The following is a 15,615-nucleotide window of genomic DNA, read 5'->3' on the forward strand; positions in this document are numbered from 1 at the left end:
GAATCTCTCCCCACGCGTACGTCTATATAACCCGAACAGTTAAAAGGACCTCACACCACAGCCAAATGGGACACTCCAAGAACGCAAGGCCGGTTTCACAACCGGAAATCAGTTAATGGAATAAACAACCGGCAAATGATCAGGTGCAGGCTGGCCAGCATCCTCTCCCGAGGGGCCTCCGTCCACTGCCCACTGTTTCTCAAGGGTTCAAAGTCGGCCGTGCACGCTCACCGCACCCCAACTCCTTGGGCCGGTCTCAGCCCCAGGGGGAGCCCTGCAGGCCAGCCACACAGAAGGTGCCAGGTTAACTCCTATCACTCCTATCTGGCGAGTGATATCTCTGTCACCTCCACCACAGACCTGCCACACGGTCCACACCCCACTTCCTCCCAGGGCCCTGCTGAGGCCGTCACAGCCCCACCACACGGTCACACCTCGCGAGGCCCCCCTTGGCCACCGCGGTGCACCGCAACCTCAGCTGGGGAGCAGGCCCTGCCTAGCGGGTGGCCTGGGCCGTGTCCGCCTGTTTCACCGGACGTCTGTCCCTCCCAACGCCCGTCTTCCTTGTTCTCTGTACTGTAGAACCAGCGTGCTGGTTTCTGGCTCCAAGCATTTGGGGAAAGGCTGGGGCAGATTCCGACCTCCAGCAATCCCACCTCTGGGGGCCTTCAGCGCCCGTCTGCACAGGGGGACCCCGGCCCTGGATGAGCACGGGTCCCCACCCACCGTCCTCTCTTGGATTTGGAACAGGGGAGGGGCATTCTCGCACACGCACATGCACACAGGCGTGTTGGCCGACCGCATGTGAGGGCTGTCCCCTCAGGCCGGGCTCTCGGCCCCCACTGGGTCCAGGTGCAGAGGAAGGGGCTTGCTAACGCTGGGGTGTGAGGCTGGGAGGGGCCTGCCCCTGGACACAGGCCACCCTGTGGGGCAGCACACAAAGCAGACTGGACCTTGGGGGTCACCACGGCAGACAGACCCCTCTATTTGCTGGGCTGTGGGCCGTCGGGGGCCTGACCCAAGATGCCCATCTCGTGGGCGTCCTAGGCCGAAGGTGGCCGCCCACCGGTCAGATTCCATCTGTTGAGGGGGCGGTGGCAGACGGTGCACGAGGGGGCGGCCGCTGGGCAGGAGGACACCCAGGCCAAAGGCTGAGGCCACAGGCCGCAGCGGTGTGACCTTCCCCTTCCCCCGAAGCCCACTGGTGCCGGGAAGTACCTGACCTCGTATGGCATCCCTGCCCCGGCCCCGTCCCACTCTGCACCTGAGCCCGCGTGGTCCCCGCAACCCGAACAACGGGGGACTGAGCCCACGGGGTGGCTTTGGGCAGGACGTTTTCACTCACGTCCCGGGCCAGCCACGTGGTGCAGACCCACAGACACTCTCCCGTCTCTAAAGTGTCCTGCTTTGGGCAATACGGTCCATGGCCACTCCCAAACCCAAAGAGCACAGGACCTAGAGGGACGTGGGCTCCGTGGTCCAGAGTGGCCCCGGGGCGGGGGGGTCTCCCTGAGTGGGGCCACCGCGTACTTGATGCTGATGGCAAAGCGCTCCGCCTCGGCCGGCCGCTCCCTGATCAGGTAGGTCCCGCTGGCGTGCGATTTCAGCAGGTTGTCTGTCTGCTGTCTCTCCATGTTGCCTGCGAACCTGGCGGGTGGGAGGAAGTGGACGGTTAACACCGGGACAGCCGAGGACGCCCAGGCCTCGGCGACAGCGCTGACCTGCATAAGGAGCCGTCCGGGGACGAGGCTGAGCCCCTGCAGGAGGGGCTGGCGAGGGGGGGATCTCCGGACCCCAGACCTCAGCCCGGCCCCGAGGGCTTTGCTGCAGAACCCGGCCTGCGAGAGGCGCCCAACGCAGCACGTGCATTGGAGCGCATTTCTGGGTTTTCGCCGTTGAAAACGCGGTAACACATAAAAGCTCACGTGTGGGGTGGACCCGCGGCATCTCCGACGTGGAGGGAGAGGCCAAGCCCACGTGCAGAGGCCGGGACACCACGCACGCAAACGTCACGCCGCTGGGCCCGTGGGGCGAGCCCCGAATGCAAATCCCAAGGCCAGATGCTCCCGGGGTGGGAGTTTGCCCGCCGCTCGGGGGCCACCACAGGGCGCAAAGCACAGGGACCTACTACCACCGAGGCCGCCCCGGGGCGCCCAGTGGGCAGAGCGATAAAAGCTGGACCCCGAGGCCGACCGGGGTCTGTGCCCCAATCCTAGAAAACCCGGCTTCGTGCTTTTGTCCGTCCAAACGGCCCCACTGTTCTCCCGGAGCGACAACATGGGTCAGCGTGCAATTGTCAACAGCCTTAAATACACCGCTTCCGTATAGTTTCTACGACGATGCGCCATTAAACTCACGTTAAAAAAAAAAAAAAAAAAAAGCTTCGTTCTCTCCGTGACCTTTTAGTCGATAGGAACACCTGTCCTGGGGAACAGAACACTGCCCACCCCGCCAGGCTCCCAGAGACACACAGCGAGAGAGGGCTCAGCCACCCTGGGGCCCCGCGTCCCAGCCTGCTCGCGGGCAGGGGGGAGGGCACCGCGGCTGACCCACTCACCAGGGGTACTCCGTGTAGTCGATCTCCCGGGAGGGCGGTCGGCTGACGGGCGGCTGGCAGGAGAGAACACACACGTTAATGTCCCCCCAGGGGCTGCCCCGAGTGGGGCCAGAGGGGGCTTGTCATCAGTGACCCGACCCTCGAGCCCAGCACTGGCTACCAGGGCGTCTGTGGACTCAGCCCTGGAGCCACTGGATGGGGACGTCCCTAAGGGCAGCAGCCGGGACCCGCTGTCCCTGAGGAGACGCTCAGGGGGTTTGACTGACTGATGAGACTGAATGAACAGCAACCAACCGACAAGGCACTTATCCCCCAGGGAAGGGGTGACCAAAGACCGCAGGAATTTCAGAGAAGTGTCAGGGGGTACAGCCTACAGCTGAGTTCTCTGCCACAGATGGGTTCACAGCCCCAAAGGCATCCAGGCGGCAGGCCACACGCAGGCCGGGCAGCCCGAGACCCCACGCCTGGCCTCCCCTCACCGTGCCACAGGCTGGGCAAGGCCCTTCACCACGCAGATGGGGAAACTGAGGCCCCGGGCAGGGCCTGAAGGCTATAGCAGGGCTCCTGTGCTGTCTGGGACCCGCCTCCTGCTCCCTCTGGAGAAAGTTCCCTCTTGTACTTTTAAATGCCTTTGGTGAGGGGCGGGGGGGGGGGTGTCTGGGGGGCTCAGTCAGTTCAGTGTCCGACTCTTGATTTCAGCTCAGGTCATGATCCCAGGGTTGTGGGATCGAGCCCCGTGTCCGGCTCCATGCTGAGCCTGGAACCTGCCTAAGATTCTCTGCCCCCTCCCCCACTTGCTCTCTCTCTCTAAAGATAAATAAAATGAATGAATGAATGAATGAATGAATGAATAAAATGCCCTCTTGGAGGGTGGGTGGAAGTAATTAAATTATTCAAGGCTGACTGCGTGATGTCTTCTGTAGCAGAGGAAGGCGTGGTCCACACTACTCGGCCGAAAGAAAGGCCATACTGCCTTTTTTCTAAACACCCTAAAGTCTGGCTCTGAATTCTGACGTCTGCGGGAGTCTTCTGCTCCCTGGGGGCTGTACAATGGTCCCAGAAGACGTACAGAGTCCCCAAAATTTGGAGAAAGGCAACCTTCTTGGTCTTTTGCCCATTACGACTGCTGCTGAAATGTCCGTTTCTGTGTTTCTAAAACTACGAGAAATGCAGCACCCAGCCCCCTGTCCCTGGCCCCCCCCACCCATCCATCTGCTCTCCGGGCCCAGTCCTCAGCTCTGGGGCCAGCTCACAACAGCCACTTAGCAAGGGCGTCCTGAACGAGCCCAGACGCTCCGAGTGAGGAGACAGCCCGCAGAGCCCCCAGTCTCCTGGCCACTGAGCTCCAGAAGCTTCTGTGCAAAGTGCTCACCCTTCCATCCACGGGGCAGGGCTTCACGGACGAGCTAGGAAAGTAGCCTGACTTTCTGGTCTGCACCAGCCGACCCTGGAAGGAGACAGATGATGGGGGCCGGGCCTGGCCAGCAGGAGTGCGTGGGGTGAGTGGCTTAGCCTAAGGACTGGGCGAGGACAGTTCCCAAGAAGACCGTGCGTTGGTACCACTTTCTGCCGTAGCCTCAGCTGACCTTATGACCGTCAGGCAGGAAGGCACGTGGTGTCCCCACTTCACAGATGGGAACGCTGAGGCCCGGGGTTGGGGCTAGAGCCCCGCCCCCAGCTCTCTGCTCTACAAGGGTATTTCTACCCGGAAGGGGCGCGTGGACCGGTGGAAGGCAGACGCTGCCTGGGAGGGTCTGCAGGGGCCGGGGCTCGGCCTTTGTTCTCCCCTCTGCCCGGGACAGCCTCCCATGGTCCTCCAGGCAGCTCCGCCTCACCCCCCCCCCTCCCCCATCACCTCAGCAAAGCCCGTCTGCAAGGCCACCCAGAACCGATGGCTCTGGTGACACACGGGGCAGGGAACCGGGCAGCTGGGGTCAGAGTGGGACAGAGACTTTATATCACAGACACCCTTCTGCACCTTCCGAATCTCCAGTTCTGTGAAGGCACGGTCTAGTACAACAAATTCATAAGTAAGTATGTAGTGACAAGGACCATCACAAAACAACGATAACAGCCATGATAGTAACGGGAACCCTGACAAACGTTTGCTCTAAGCAGGTCTCGGCCACCCCTGGTCGCCCAGGCTGGGCCGAGTGTCCCGGGCTCCCCTGAGCGCTGGGGCTTGGCAGGGTGCCCAGGGGCAGGCGGGCAAAGAAACGCTCCTCCTTTGCGGACCTTTTAACCAGAACAGTTCTGTGGCTCAGAACTGTGAATCATCACGGGACACTGTGTCCCCGTCTGTCTCTGCTCCACCAGGTGGCACTTCTGGGGGGAAAGTGGTGGGAGGGTCTCGGGCATGGCGTCCCCCTAGGGCTGACCTCAATCGGTGCCTGGCTGCCTCATGATAATAGTGGGGGGCAGAGCTGGGGCGGGGTGGGTAGGAGGGTGGGCACAGCCTTGGGGAGGGTGTGCCGGACACAGGCGGCACACGGGAGGGGACACAGCACTCCCTTCCTGCAAAAGCAAACGCCGGGAGGAACGCAGGGCTGGGGACCCCCAGAATTCCCGCCTTGGAGGCAACCGCGGTCCTGCCAACAGCCTACTTCCCTCTCCCCGGGACGGTCCTTCACCCCCACACCTGCCCCTCCCCGGTGACAGGACTCTGCGCATCTGCCCCAAGGGGCTTCAACCCCCTCCGGGTCCCCAGGACCCACCTCCCACCATTGAGACTCGGGGTCGCCCCTCAGCAGCTCGATCACATCACCCGTCTGGAAGGTCAGCACTGGCTTCCCAGGGGGAGCAGGGTTGCCATGGTAATTCTGCACGGCCACCATCTTGGGACCTGCGGATACAGGGCAGGAGGGGGACCCTCGCTCAGCAACTTGGCCCATCACGGCTCTGGCTGCACCGCTCGCGAGGCCTCCCGCCCTCAACGGCTAAAAGCCACGTTCCTATCACGCGGCGCAAAGCAGGGGGGATGAGGACACGGGGCACATGGGGAACACGGCCAAGTGACAGTGGAGGTGCTGTGAGGCCCACCCTGCACAGGGAGGGGGAGGGGGTCTCCGGCTACAGCCCCTCCCTCCTGAAAGGACCCCAACCCTTCTCTGCAGCTCTGTGGCTCGTCGGAACCTGATCGGAGGGATATAGTTATATACGGAGACCGGGCCGTAGAGGGAGCACACTCCCTGGGAGCCTGGAGTCTGGAAGGCTGGGCCAGGCTGGGGGAGGCTGGCAGGTCACCGTGGCCAGGCCCGGCTCCCAGAGTGACCGCTGATAGAGGGCCCGGGTCCCACAGACTCACCCGGTCCTGCTCCAGAGGCGTCCTGTGAGGGCAAGGACAAACCACGGTGATCAGGGAGGGCGGCCAAGCGTCGCCACTCCCTGCCCCCCACACCCCCAGAGAGAAGGGTTGAGGCAGGAAGCGGGGGGGAGGTGAGGGACACATCCGGACACCCACAGGTAGATGTGACACTGGTTCACTAGGACACCCCCCCCCCCCATTCTCACTTACACCCTCCACCATTGTGCCCCTCCACAGCCCTGGGACATGCATCCCTTCCTCTCCCATCCCTTTGCATTAATTCCTACCTCCTCCAGGAAGCCTGCCCTGACCACGCCAGCCCTGGGACCTCCCTGCTCTGAGCCTGGAGCTTGTCATCTCTCTCTGGGACATGTCCTGCTGCGTGAGACTAAATGCTATGTCTTTCCTCCTCCATGAGGGTGTTTTTGTACCCCCCACAAGGCCTAGTAAGCACCCTCTAAGTGCTAGTTAATTTGACCAGATCCCACAACTGGGGCGAGACGTGATGTCCACACCCCATAAGTGAATTCAGGGACGTCATCCTTAAGTCAGCTGAACAGAGGGCTCTAAGCCAGGACGGGGGGCAGGTGGGCAGACGCATGTCACAAGCCACCAGGCAAGCAGAGTAGGGGGGGGCGCTGCCCGGCCAGGGCCATGGCTGTCAGGGGCCTCCAGCTGGCTGTGCTCGGGGACCCACGAAGGAAATCAAAGGCCCCCGGTGACCAACAGTGGCCTGTGTGCTAGCCAGTGTGGCCCCGGGGTGGGGGAGGGATGATATCAGGAACCGCAGGGTGTTTTGGGCTCAGGCACACGGGCCGTGTGGGGCACGGAGCAGCGGGAGGAGAACAGTCTTAGAAGACTCACCAGGTCCGCAGGAGAACCTGAAAAGGAAGCGGGAGACGCATTGGCAGGCAAGCCACCAGCCCTGGGGGCGCTCCCGCCCGCATAGCAGGAGCTGCCCGGGGTGCCTAGGTGTAAGCGAGGCAAAGGTCAAGGCCGCTGGTTGCAGACATGGGTCACAGGCACACACAGCAGGTGACTACAAAAGTCTCTCATTTCCTTCCGCTGGCGAATTCTGAGCTCTGGCTTTAGGGGCCCCGTGGGGGACCCCAGCCTGGCATACAGGTTTCCCGCGTGGGCCAGGTCTGCTCCGACGGCCGAAGCTGCCTGAACCACTGGGGCCCACGTGGGCTCAGAGGCAAAGTTCCCACCACCGATCAGTGATGCCCGCCACGGCCGCGTGACAAGAGATGTCAGGACGCGTGCTACCTAGTGGCCGGTGTGCTCGCTCACGGGCATGTCAGATGGAAGGCAGGTGTTCCCAAGATCCTTTCTGCCTGCCTCGGGGTGACCCCAGGGGAGGAAGTAGTCCCAGGCTGGACCCCAGCCATCTGACAAGCTGGGCCACCAGTCCGCCACCGGACAAAGCAGGGACCACGATGCCTAAAGTGCGTGGCTATGGTGACCTCAATGCCACCCGACACGCACGTGGCCGACTGCTGTGGACAGTCGCCGACAGCCTCTGCAGAGCAGAGGCTACAGACCCCGTGGGCATCGGGCGGGGAGGAGCGGGTGATGCATAGCTGGCACCCACACAGGAGGAGCCAGCAAGGCTTCCCACGGGAGAGGCCCTCTGGGAGTGGCCAGCACCGTTCTGGGACATCCTGGCCCCTGGGGCAACAAAGAGTTAATCTGCCTTTCCTCGGGTCAGGGGCCCAGCCCGGAGCCAGAGCTGACGAAGGCCAAAGAGTCCTGTCCAGAGCCCAGGCCCGGCACGAAAGGCCCGAGTACCAGCCCAGCTCGGAACTCTCCGGAATAAAACCAGGCACCCACCGCAGGCTTTTAATGACATGGGGTGGCTGGTCATGAGAACTTGGGCTTGCAAAAGATACGAAACTGCCCATCTGGTGACACCCCAACTATAGGCGTTATGAAAAACACACACACATAAGAAGAGACTGGGCAGGCGGGCGGCCGTGCGTCTGCAGAGGGAAAAGGGGTCCGTGAACGGTGGTGAGTCTGTCTGGTGGGGTCGTGAGGAGGTCATCTTCTGCTTTACACTTCTCTACTTTTCCCACGTTTTCTATGGGAAATGACTGTTTAATAACCAGGAGACTAAAAACCCAGAAAGATTCATTTTAAATCAGAAAAGTTAGAAGGAAATAATAGATCAAGATACCACCTTTGTTTTTTTCTTGATAAGTTCAGGGGCGATATTTACTTTCTTCTTTATTGTGTTTTTTTCTCCCCCCCCCCCCGCCCCGCCCCAAATCTTTGGTAAGTAAATATGTTACTTTTAGGATCAGAAAAAAAAAAAAAATGCCAGAACACATGAACTGTCCCGTCAACTAATGTGATGGGCACGCTGCCACCAGAGGGCGGTATCGAGAGGCAAAGCTAAAAAGCTGTAGTTTGCGCCTGTGGACTCTGGCCATAGCGGTTGCAGGCTGGGAACTCCCCAAAATTCACCCCCCGCAGGAGTCCGGCTGATATCTGGGCAGGTTCTGGTCCCTTCTCCTCCCTGAGCCTCAGGCTCCCCCCTGACTAACGGGCACGGAGAGAACGAGAGTGCTGTAGGTGCCGTGCCTGTGTGTGCACACGTGTGCACGTAAACCATCTGCTGAGGGGGCTGTCGCTGTGGCTGCGGAATGCCAGTCCTCTCCGGGTGCAGGAGAACCGGGGACAAGGGACAGTCATGACCGATGTTTCCCTGTGGTAGGCAACTTGCACGCACCTGCCACGAATGTTCTGTGCCCGTTTGGGGTAGAGAGTCTCCAAGTTGTAAACGAGTGGGGCAGTGGGGTGGGGGAGGCAAAGAGGCAGAGAGAAATGCTGGAGCGCCCCAGGAGGGAAGGCCCTGGCAGGGGACAGCCCACCGGCTGGGCCTCTTCGTACTGTGTGACCCGGGGCAGGTGTCCTCTCCTCTCTGGGCCCTGGTTTTCTCATCTGGTCCCGGCCCCAGGGGGTCCCCGTGGTAGGAAAGGAGAGCGTGTGAAGGCAGCCGGGGCCCGGAGGGAGGTTCCAGGGCAGCTGTGAGCCATGGGGCCCTTCGCTGGGAGCGGGCAGGGGGCCCCGAGGACCAGCCCCCGGGGCAGGGCAGGGGCCGCTACTCACTGATCTTGCAGGGGGGCGTCACTTCCAGACATTCCTTGTGTGCCCCGACACCACACTTGGTGCACAGGTACCCCTGGTAGAAGGTACCCCTGCGCAGGGGGAGGGTGGGGCGTGAGTCAGACACAGTGCCAAGGGCAAGGCCCGAAGTCCACCAGGCCTGCCTTGCCCGCCTTGCCATCTGCCCCTCGCACGACGCGTCGTCGCTCAAAATCCCAGGCCCCCAACACCCTGGTGCTGGCTCTCCGCCCAGACCGCTCCCGGTCCTGTTCCTGCCACGGCGCAGAGCAGGCCCTGGGCACCCACAGGGACAGCCATGTTCCCTCCCGGCTCGATCCGGAACACCCGACGGATGGATCTAGTGACACTGAAGGGACACTCCCCAGCCCCTCTGGGCCCAGCACGGCACTGGCCTGGTGGGTGGTAGGTGGTCGGGGTGATGGGACATTGGACGGACACAGCACAAGGCTCCCCTGAAGGCGGGCTGGGGTTGGGGGAGGGGGAGAGGGGCCGGGACAGGGGGGTGGTGGGGTGGGCTGGGGCTGGGCCAGGGGCCTCACCTGAGGAACATCCTGCAGGCTTTGCAGTTGGTGGTCTTGTCAAAAGTGTACATCTGGAAGCTGTGGTGGTTGGCATTGGCTTTGTCTGGCTTGATGTTTGACCTGACGGGAGGGAAAGAGGGCCGGGCTCCCTGAGCTCCACCGAGGCAGCAGTGCCTACCTGGGGACCGGCCAGGCTCCAGAGCGGGAGGCCAGGACTCACGGCCCGGATCGGCCCCGACACCCCGGGCAGAATGAGGATCTGAGTGGGGGCTTTAAAACGGGGCCGCGCTGGCACGAGAGCCTTCTGGGAGGATGGTAAGGGGCTGTGTCTAGGCGAGGGTTTGTAGGCAGGTGCGGGATTTGCCACAGCTCAGCCTGATGTATACTCAGAGGCCTCGCTGGACGCAGACCTGAAACTGAAGGTCTGAACGGTGTACTGACCTAAGTACAGATGGACGACGGGATGTGACACAGTAAGGCCAGGTGTTCGAGACGGAGCCCGAAGTTGTTTACAGGGAGGGGAGCGCACCTGCCCGGGGGCCCCCAGCCTGCCTGGCTGCAGGACCCACGTGCAGAAGGACCCTGCCACTCTGGCCTCCAGGTCTGCTGTGTCTGGGGACCCCCTGATCACCTCTCTCTGTTAGACGTATTGAGGCTCCTTCTAGATTTCATGGAGAAAGAGCCCCGTGCCTTCACAAAAAAGTGACCATCCACCAGCCTGTAAGGCCCTGAGGACCCGGGTTACCGAGAGTCCATTGGGCACGGAAGCCGTCCCTGGCCGCCCACTGCTCTGCTGGGCACCTGTGCCAGGCTGGGCCTCAGGGGCCTCAGGCTGTCCCAGAGGGAGGCTCACCTGCCCCAGGCAGAGTTTAACGTAGCTGGGGTGCCACCGAGGTGCGCCTGGGGTCTTGGTGTGACAGAGCCTGCCCCAGTCTCTGGGTGTTTGCAATACCCCGGTCTGCGGGGGTCCTGGATAAAGCCCACCTGGGGCTCTGCCGCAGCCGCCCTTGAACTCACATGGCCATCTCAAACTGTTCCATCCATTTCCGCTTCATGTCCTCTGTCTTGCAGAAAAACTGGAAGCCCTGCTTTCCTTGGAGGTGGATTAGATAGAAGCCGTAGGACCACTGCGGGAGGAGATGGGGGACCAGCTCGCAACTGGCATGGGCTTGGGCACGAGGACACACACGCACGCGTGTCCAGGCCGCCCGTTCCCACACCTGCGTGCACGTGTATGGTGCACCCATGCCTGTGTCTGCACGTGCACACGCATGTGCACACCCCTCTCACGAGATGTCCAGGACCCCTCTCCTACCCCCTCCGAGGTGTGCCCTCGACTGAACTCTCGGCGGGTTCAGCCAGGGCCGTCTCTAAGGCTGGAGCTGGGTCCCCAGGGAGCCTGTGCTCAGAACGGGCCTGCCCACTTTCAGTTCCTAAATGTGATGCTAAAAAACTCACTGCTCTGAAGTAAAAAAACAGAAACCAAACAAAACAGAAGGTTGGAGAAGGCCGTGGGCTGGCGGGGGGTGGGGGGGCTGCAGCAGAGCCAGCCCACAGCTGCCCTGACCACCCACCAGGCCTGGCCATCTCTAGGGGCTTTCTAAGAGGCCCAGAAAGAGTGCGGAAAGCTGAGCCCATTTGTGTTAGAAAAAATGGAGGAAGAAAGAAATGAGGGAGGGAGGAGAGGGGAAGGAGAGAAGGAAGGAAGGAAGGGGGGAGGGGGGAAGGGAAGGAGGGAAGCAGGGAAGGGAGGAGGAGAGGGGAAGAAAATAGGACAGACACAGGCTGAGAATACACAAAAGCCCCGCCCACTGAAAGACCACCTGTGGTCCTTCACCAGGAGGGGCCTGGGGGGGTGGGCGGGGCCAGGGCAGGCAGGTGGGCCTTCCTTCCTACCCTCTGTAATGGCATTCTTCATCATGAATGCACACCACCTTCCTGATGAAGACACCGAGGGCCTGACCAAGGAAGAAGAAAGCCAGGAGCCTGGCCCTGGCCCTGCTCAGGCCCACCTGGGGCCCCCACTCCCGCTCAGGCTCAGGAAGGAAGGGCCGGCTGGGCCCTGAGGGAAGGAAGGCAAAGGAAGAGGGCCCGGGTGCTTACCATTTTCCCATGAGACTAGGAAGCATGAGGAGAGGGGAGTAAAAGGGGAGACAGATGGTTAAGAGATTCAGCCTGGAGCTGTGCTGGGCACCGAAGCCCTGGGCCCACCACTGCCAAGGGCAAGGTCCTGCCTCCCAGAGCCAGGGGCTGGGCCCGGGGACTGTGCCTTCAGCCCCGAACCCTGGGGAACTGTTTCAGACTTCGGGTGGGGATGAGTGGTTTACCCCCAATAGCCCTTCCAGAAGGTATCTACATTCTGTACTGCAAGCTCTGAAGTCCAGAATCTGGAATTTTCCGCACATTGGCTCCTGGTCCCCAGATCTAGCCTGGGATGCACACAGTAGGTGCTCAAACACTGAACGCAATAGCCTCCGAACCAGACTGAACCAGGGCGGGTGGCAGCCCCACCCCAGCAGTCACGGCCCCGCCCCCAGTAGTCATGGCCCCACCCTCTAGCAGCCATGCCCTCCCCCCCAAAGGCCAAGCCCCACGCCCAGCAGTCACACCCCTGCCCCTAGCAGCAGTCATGGCCCCACTCAGCAGCCATGCCCCGCCCCCAGCGGCCCCGCCCCGCCCTAGCTGCCAAAGCCCCACCCCCAGCAGTCCCACCCCACCCCTAGCTGCCAAAGCCCCACCCCCCCGCACTCCCACCCTGCCCCTGGCAGCAGTCATGGCACCCCTCAGCAGCCATGCCCCTGCCCCTAGCAGCAGTCATGGCTCCCACATCAGCAGCCATGCCCCACCCCCAGCGGCCCCGCCCTGCCCTAGCTGCCAAAGCTCCACCCCCAGCTGTCCCGCCCCGCCCCTAGCTGCCAAAGCCCCACCCCCAGCGGTCCCGCCCCGCCCCTAGCTACCAAAGCCCCACCCTCCAGCCCCGCCCTGCCCTAGCTGCCAAAGCCCCACCCCCAGCGGTCCCGCCCCGCCCCTAGCTGCCAAAGCCCCACCCCCAGCGGTCCCGCCCCGCCCCTAGTTGCCAAAGTCCCACCCCCAGCGGTTCCGCCCCGCCCCTAGCTGCCAAAGCCCCACCCCCAGCTGCCAAAGCCCCACCCCCAGCAGCCACGACCCCACCCTCCAGAAGCCATACCCCCACCCCCCATAGCCACAGCCCCGCCTCAGCTACCACAGCCCCCTGGCTCGTCTTCGTCTTCGTGTCTGAGGACCCACAGTGAGGCCCGCCCGGACCCCTCCTCCAAAGGGAAGGCCCGCTTACTGCAGGGGGAAGGTGGGCTGGAGTCAGATGGCCATGGTCTCAGCCTGGCTCTCTCCAGAGCCCCTCTGCATTCCCCTCACCCGGGAACCATGATCCCAGGGGCGTCCCCGCCCCGAGAAAAGTCAAAGGGCCAGGGAGGTGCCGGACTTGGCACGGAGCGAGCGTGCTGTCCTCACAAGTCAGGGTGACCAGAGGGTGACAGAAGGGAAGCCCCTGTCCGCACTGCAGAGCCACCCAGTCGGCATCAGTGCTGACCTCCGCCCCGGCTCACGCCGTTCTCGAGGCCTCCCCACGACTCCTCCCTCAGCCCAGAAGGCTGCCGGCCACCGCCACCAGGCGGCCCAGGGCCCACCTTCTTGACGTCCTTGTTGTTCATGGGGTCGTCGGTCATCTTGTGGAAGAGCAGCTCGATGACCTCCTTCAGCTCGTAGCTGTAGCCCCTCCTCTTGCAGACGATGACCACCTTGTCAAACAGGAACAGGTACCTGGCCCAGCAGTGCAGCCAGGGGGCCCGTCAGTGCGGCCAGCGCCCCGTGCTCCGAGGCCCCGGACAGCCGGCGTGCGGCCGGGGTGGGCAGCAGGAGGGCCGGCCCCTCACCGACCCGGAGCCCCACCCCTACGCCTGGCTCACCTGCCATCTCCGACCGCCCCCTGCCCCCCGCTCCCCCACTGGCGGGTCTCGGCTTCTCCGTACAACTCCCCCAGGAAGCCCTCCTCGGCTACCTGCCCCCGTGGCCCAAGGGTCACATGGGTCCTGGGGCCCCCACGCTCCACCCTCCACCAGACCGGAAGCCTTGTGGGGGCAGGATCCCTATCTACCGTGACCCCAGCCACAGCCCCAGGCCTCGCACAGGGCAGGTGGTGTGGAGGGCTCTGAACAAGCAGGGGCCGTGCGAAGCTAAGCCCTCCCCCGCAGTCACGCGGCAGGGAGCTCGCGCAGCCGCGCCGCCCACGCCGGTCCCGGGGAGCCTGGGAGCTCGCGCGCCAGGGCCTCTGGCTGCCCCCTAGCCTAGCCCAGCCCGGTGCCGGCCGCGGGCGGGGCGGCCACCGGCTGGTGCGGTGTGGACGGTCTCGCGAGAAGGAGGGAAGCGACTGGGGCAGGACACAGGGCTGACCGGGCACGCGCTCCTTCGCCGGGAAAAGCCGCTTCCAGCCCGCCGGGGAGCGGGTGCCCGACCACCCCGGGCTGCCACCCTGCCCGCTCACCTATCTTGCTTCGTGTGGTTGACTATGGACCGGACCTTCAGTTCCCCGTCGATCTTCGGCCTCCCGAACTCCTCCAGTTTGACCTGCTGGAAAGAGAGGGCGAGAGGCTGTGAGCCCACAGCGCCGGGGCGGGGCGGGCGCCCACGGACACGGGAGGCAGAACCGAGGGACGGGAGGCAGGGTGGGAGGGATGGCGGCCCCGTGGCGCACTCCCTTCAGCACGGCGGGAACAAGGAGCCATTGGCGGCGTGGGTCAGGGCAACGGGAACAGGCTGCTGTCGTGTGCGGCCCAGAGCAGGGCCCTGGGAGGGAGGGCCGGGGACACCGAGCTGAAGAGAACAAACGGCGCCTCCCAGACGGGGGCCAGCGCCGCGTCCGCCACAGGAAGAGGCCTCGAGTGGAAGCCCCCTCCGCTCTGCCGAGATCTCATTTCGCTGGGCTTGTATCTCCACCCCGCTTTGATTCAGGGAGGGCGCGTCGTGACGCGTTCCCTGCGTGGCTCACAGAGGAAGGGTCTACCCACGCCGGAGAGGGGAGGAGGGAAGCGCTCCGGCCCGTTGGCGGGGCCGTGGCCGTGGCGCTACGACGGCCGGTTCTCTGTGAGATTCCTGAATTCTGCACGAGCTGCCGGGCCGAGGCGGAGAGCCCGGGGGGGGGGGGGGGGGGGGGGGGGGGGGAGCACCCACGCGGCTGCCAGCCCCGGCCCGCGTCCCACCTCTGATGTGCCGAAGCCGACGGACCACATCCACCTGCCGGTGACGGGGTCCGCGGGAGAACCGCAGGGCCGGGCACGCGCCCGGCCCAGGGGACGCTCCAAGCTGCTCAGCACCGCTGTTTCATTTTTGTTATTTAAGGAACACGATCAATCACATGTAAAAACTTCTTTAAAAAACACCCCAAAACATCGGTGATCAGGTGATCCCAGGGGAGGACCCCGCTGGGCACTTAGCACCACTGCCAATGGGCTGGGGCACATCTACCCTTCACCTCCTCGGCCCTCGGCATTTTTCTCTTTCTGAAAAGACAGAAAGGTGGGGTTGCTCCATAACGCTGTTTGGCAACATCTGGTCTCAGCTGACCACACGTCAGGAACGTGTCCCATGCCACACGTGTGTACAGGGTGGCCGGGTGGGTGACGGACGGGCCAAAGGCATCCAGGGGCTGCTCTTGCAAAAGTTTCTGTGTTGATTTGCCCCTGACGGACTCACCCGGACTGTGCCCAGTTCAGGGACCCGACAGTGAAAGTGGTTCTCGGCCAGAGTAACTCTGTACTCGGGGGACATCTGGCCACGTCTGGGCCCCCCAAGGGAGGGGTGCTACTGACACCCAGAGTGCCCGGACAAGGGGTGCTGCTCGAAATCCTACAACGCACGGAACAGACCCCAAAACAAAGAATGTTTCCAAATGTCAACAGTGTCGGGGTGCAGAGAGCCTGGTTTAAACATTCAGCAGATCTCGGGGCACCTGGGTGGCTCAGTCGGTTAAGCGAGCGTCCGAGTTTGGCTCAGGTCACGATCTCCTGGTTTGTGAGTTCGAGCCCCGCGTTGGGCTCTAGGCTGGACCCCAGAGAGTCCTTGGTCCA

The 15,615-nt window shown here is 63.1% G+C and overlaps 1 protein-coding gene across 6 annotated transcripts in view; it reads right to left on the reverse strand.

Moving 5' to 3' along the window:
* VAV2 (vav guanine nucleotide exchange factor 2) overlaps positions 1 to 15,615 on the reverse strand; it is a 165,608-nt gene that overhangs the window by 9,460 nt on the left and 140,533 nt on the right. For 5 of the 6 annotated variants that reach the window (XR_006210454.1, XM_042964033.1, XM_042964032.1 and 2 more), the window contains exons 13-23: positions 14,034 to 14,119; positions 13,180 to 13,312; positions 10,532 to 10,641; positions 9,533 to 9,634; positions 8,976 to 9,064; positions 6,726 to 6,742; positions 5,862 to 5,883; positions 5,272 to 5,399; positions 3,930 to 4,004; positions 2,558 to 2,610; positions 1,531 to 1,647 (exon numbers count right to left, since the gene is read on the reverse strand). Coding sequence is in view for 5 of the 6 variants with exons in the window: in XM_042964033.1 (XP_042819967.1) it covers positions 1,531 to 1,647; positions 2,558 to 2,610; positions 3,930 to 4,004; positions 5,272 to 5,399; positions 5,862 to 5,883; positions 6,726 to 6,742; positions 8,976 to 9,064; positions 9,533 to 9,634; positions 10,532 to 10,641; positions 13,180 to 13,312; positions 14,034 to 14,119 (932 nt within the window). In the remaining variant the exon portion in view is untranslated. The remainder of the gene's footprint in view (positions 1 to 1,530; positions 1,648 to 2,557; positions 2,611 to 3,929; positions 4,005 to 5,271; positions 5,400 to 5,861; positions 5,884 to 6,725; positions 6,743 to 8,975; positions 9,065 to 9,532; positions 9,635 to 10,531; positions 10,642 to 13,179; positions 13,313 to 14,033; positions 14,120 to 15,615) is intronic. The other variant, XM_042964034.1, reaches the window with a different exon arrangement.

This window comes from Panthera tigris, chromosome D4 (genome assembly GCF_018350195.1).
Source record: "Panthera tigris isolate Pti1 chromosome D4, P.tigris_Pti1_mat1.1, whole genome shotgun sequence".
NCBI lineage: Eukaryota > Metazoa > Chordata > Mammalia > Carnivora > Felidae > Panthera > Panthera tigris.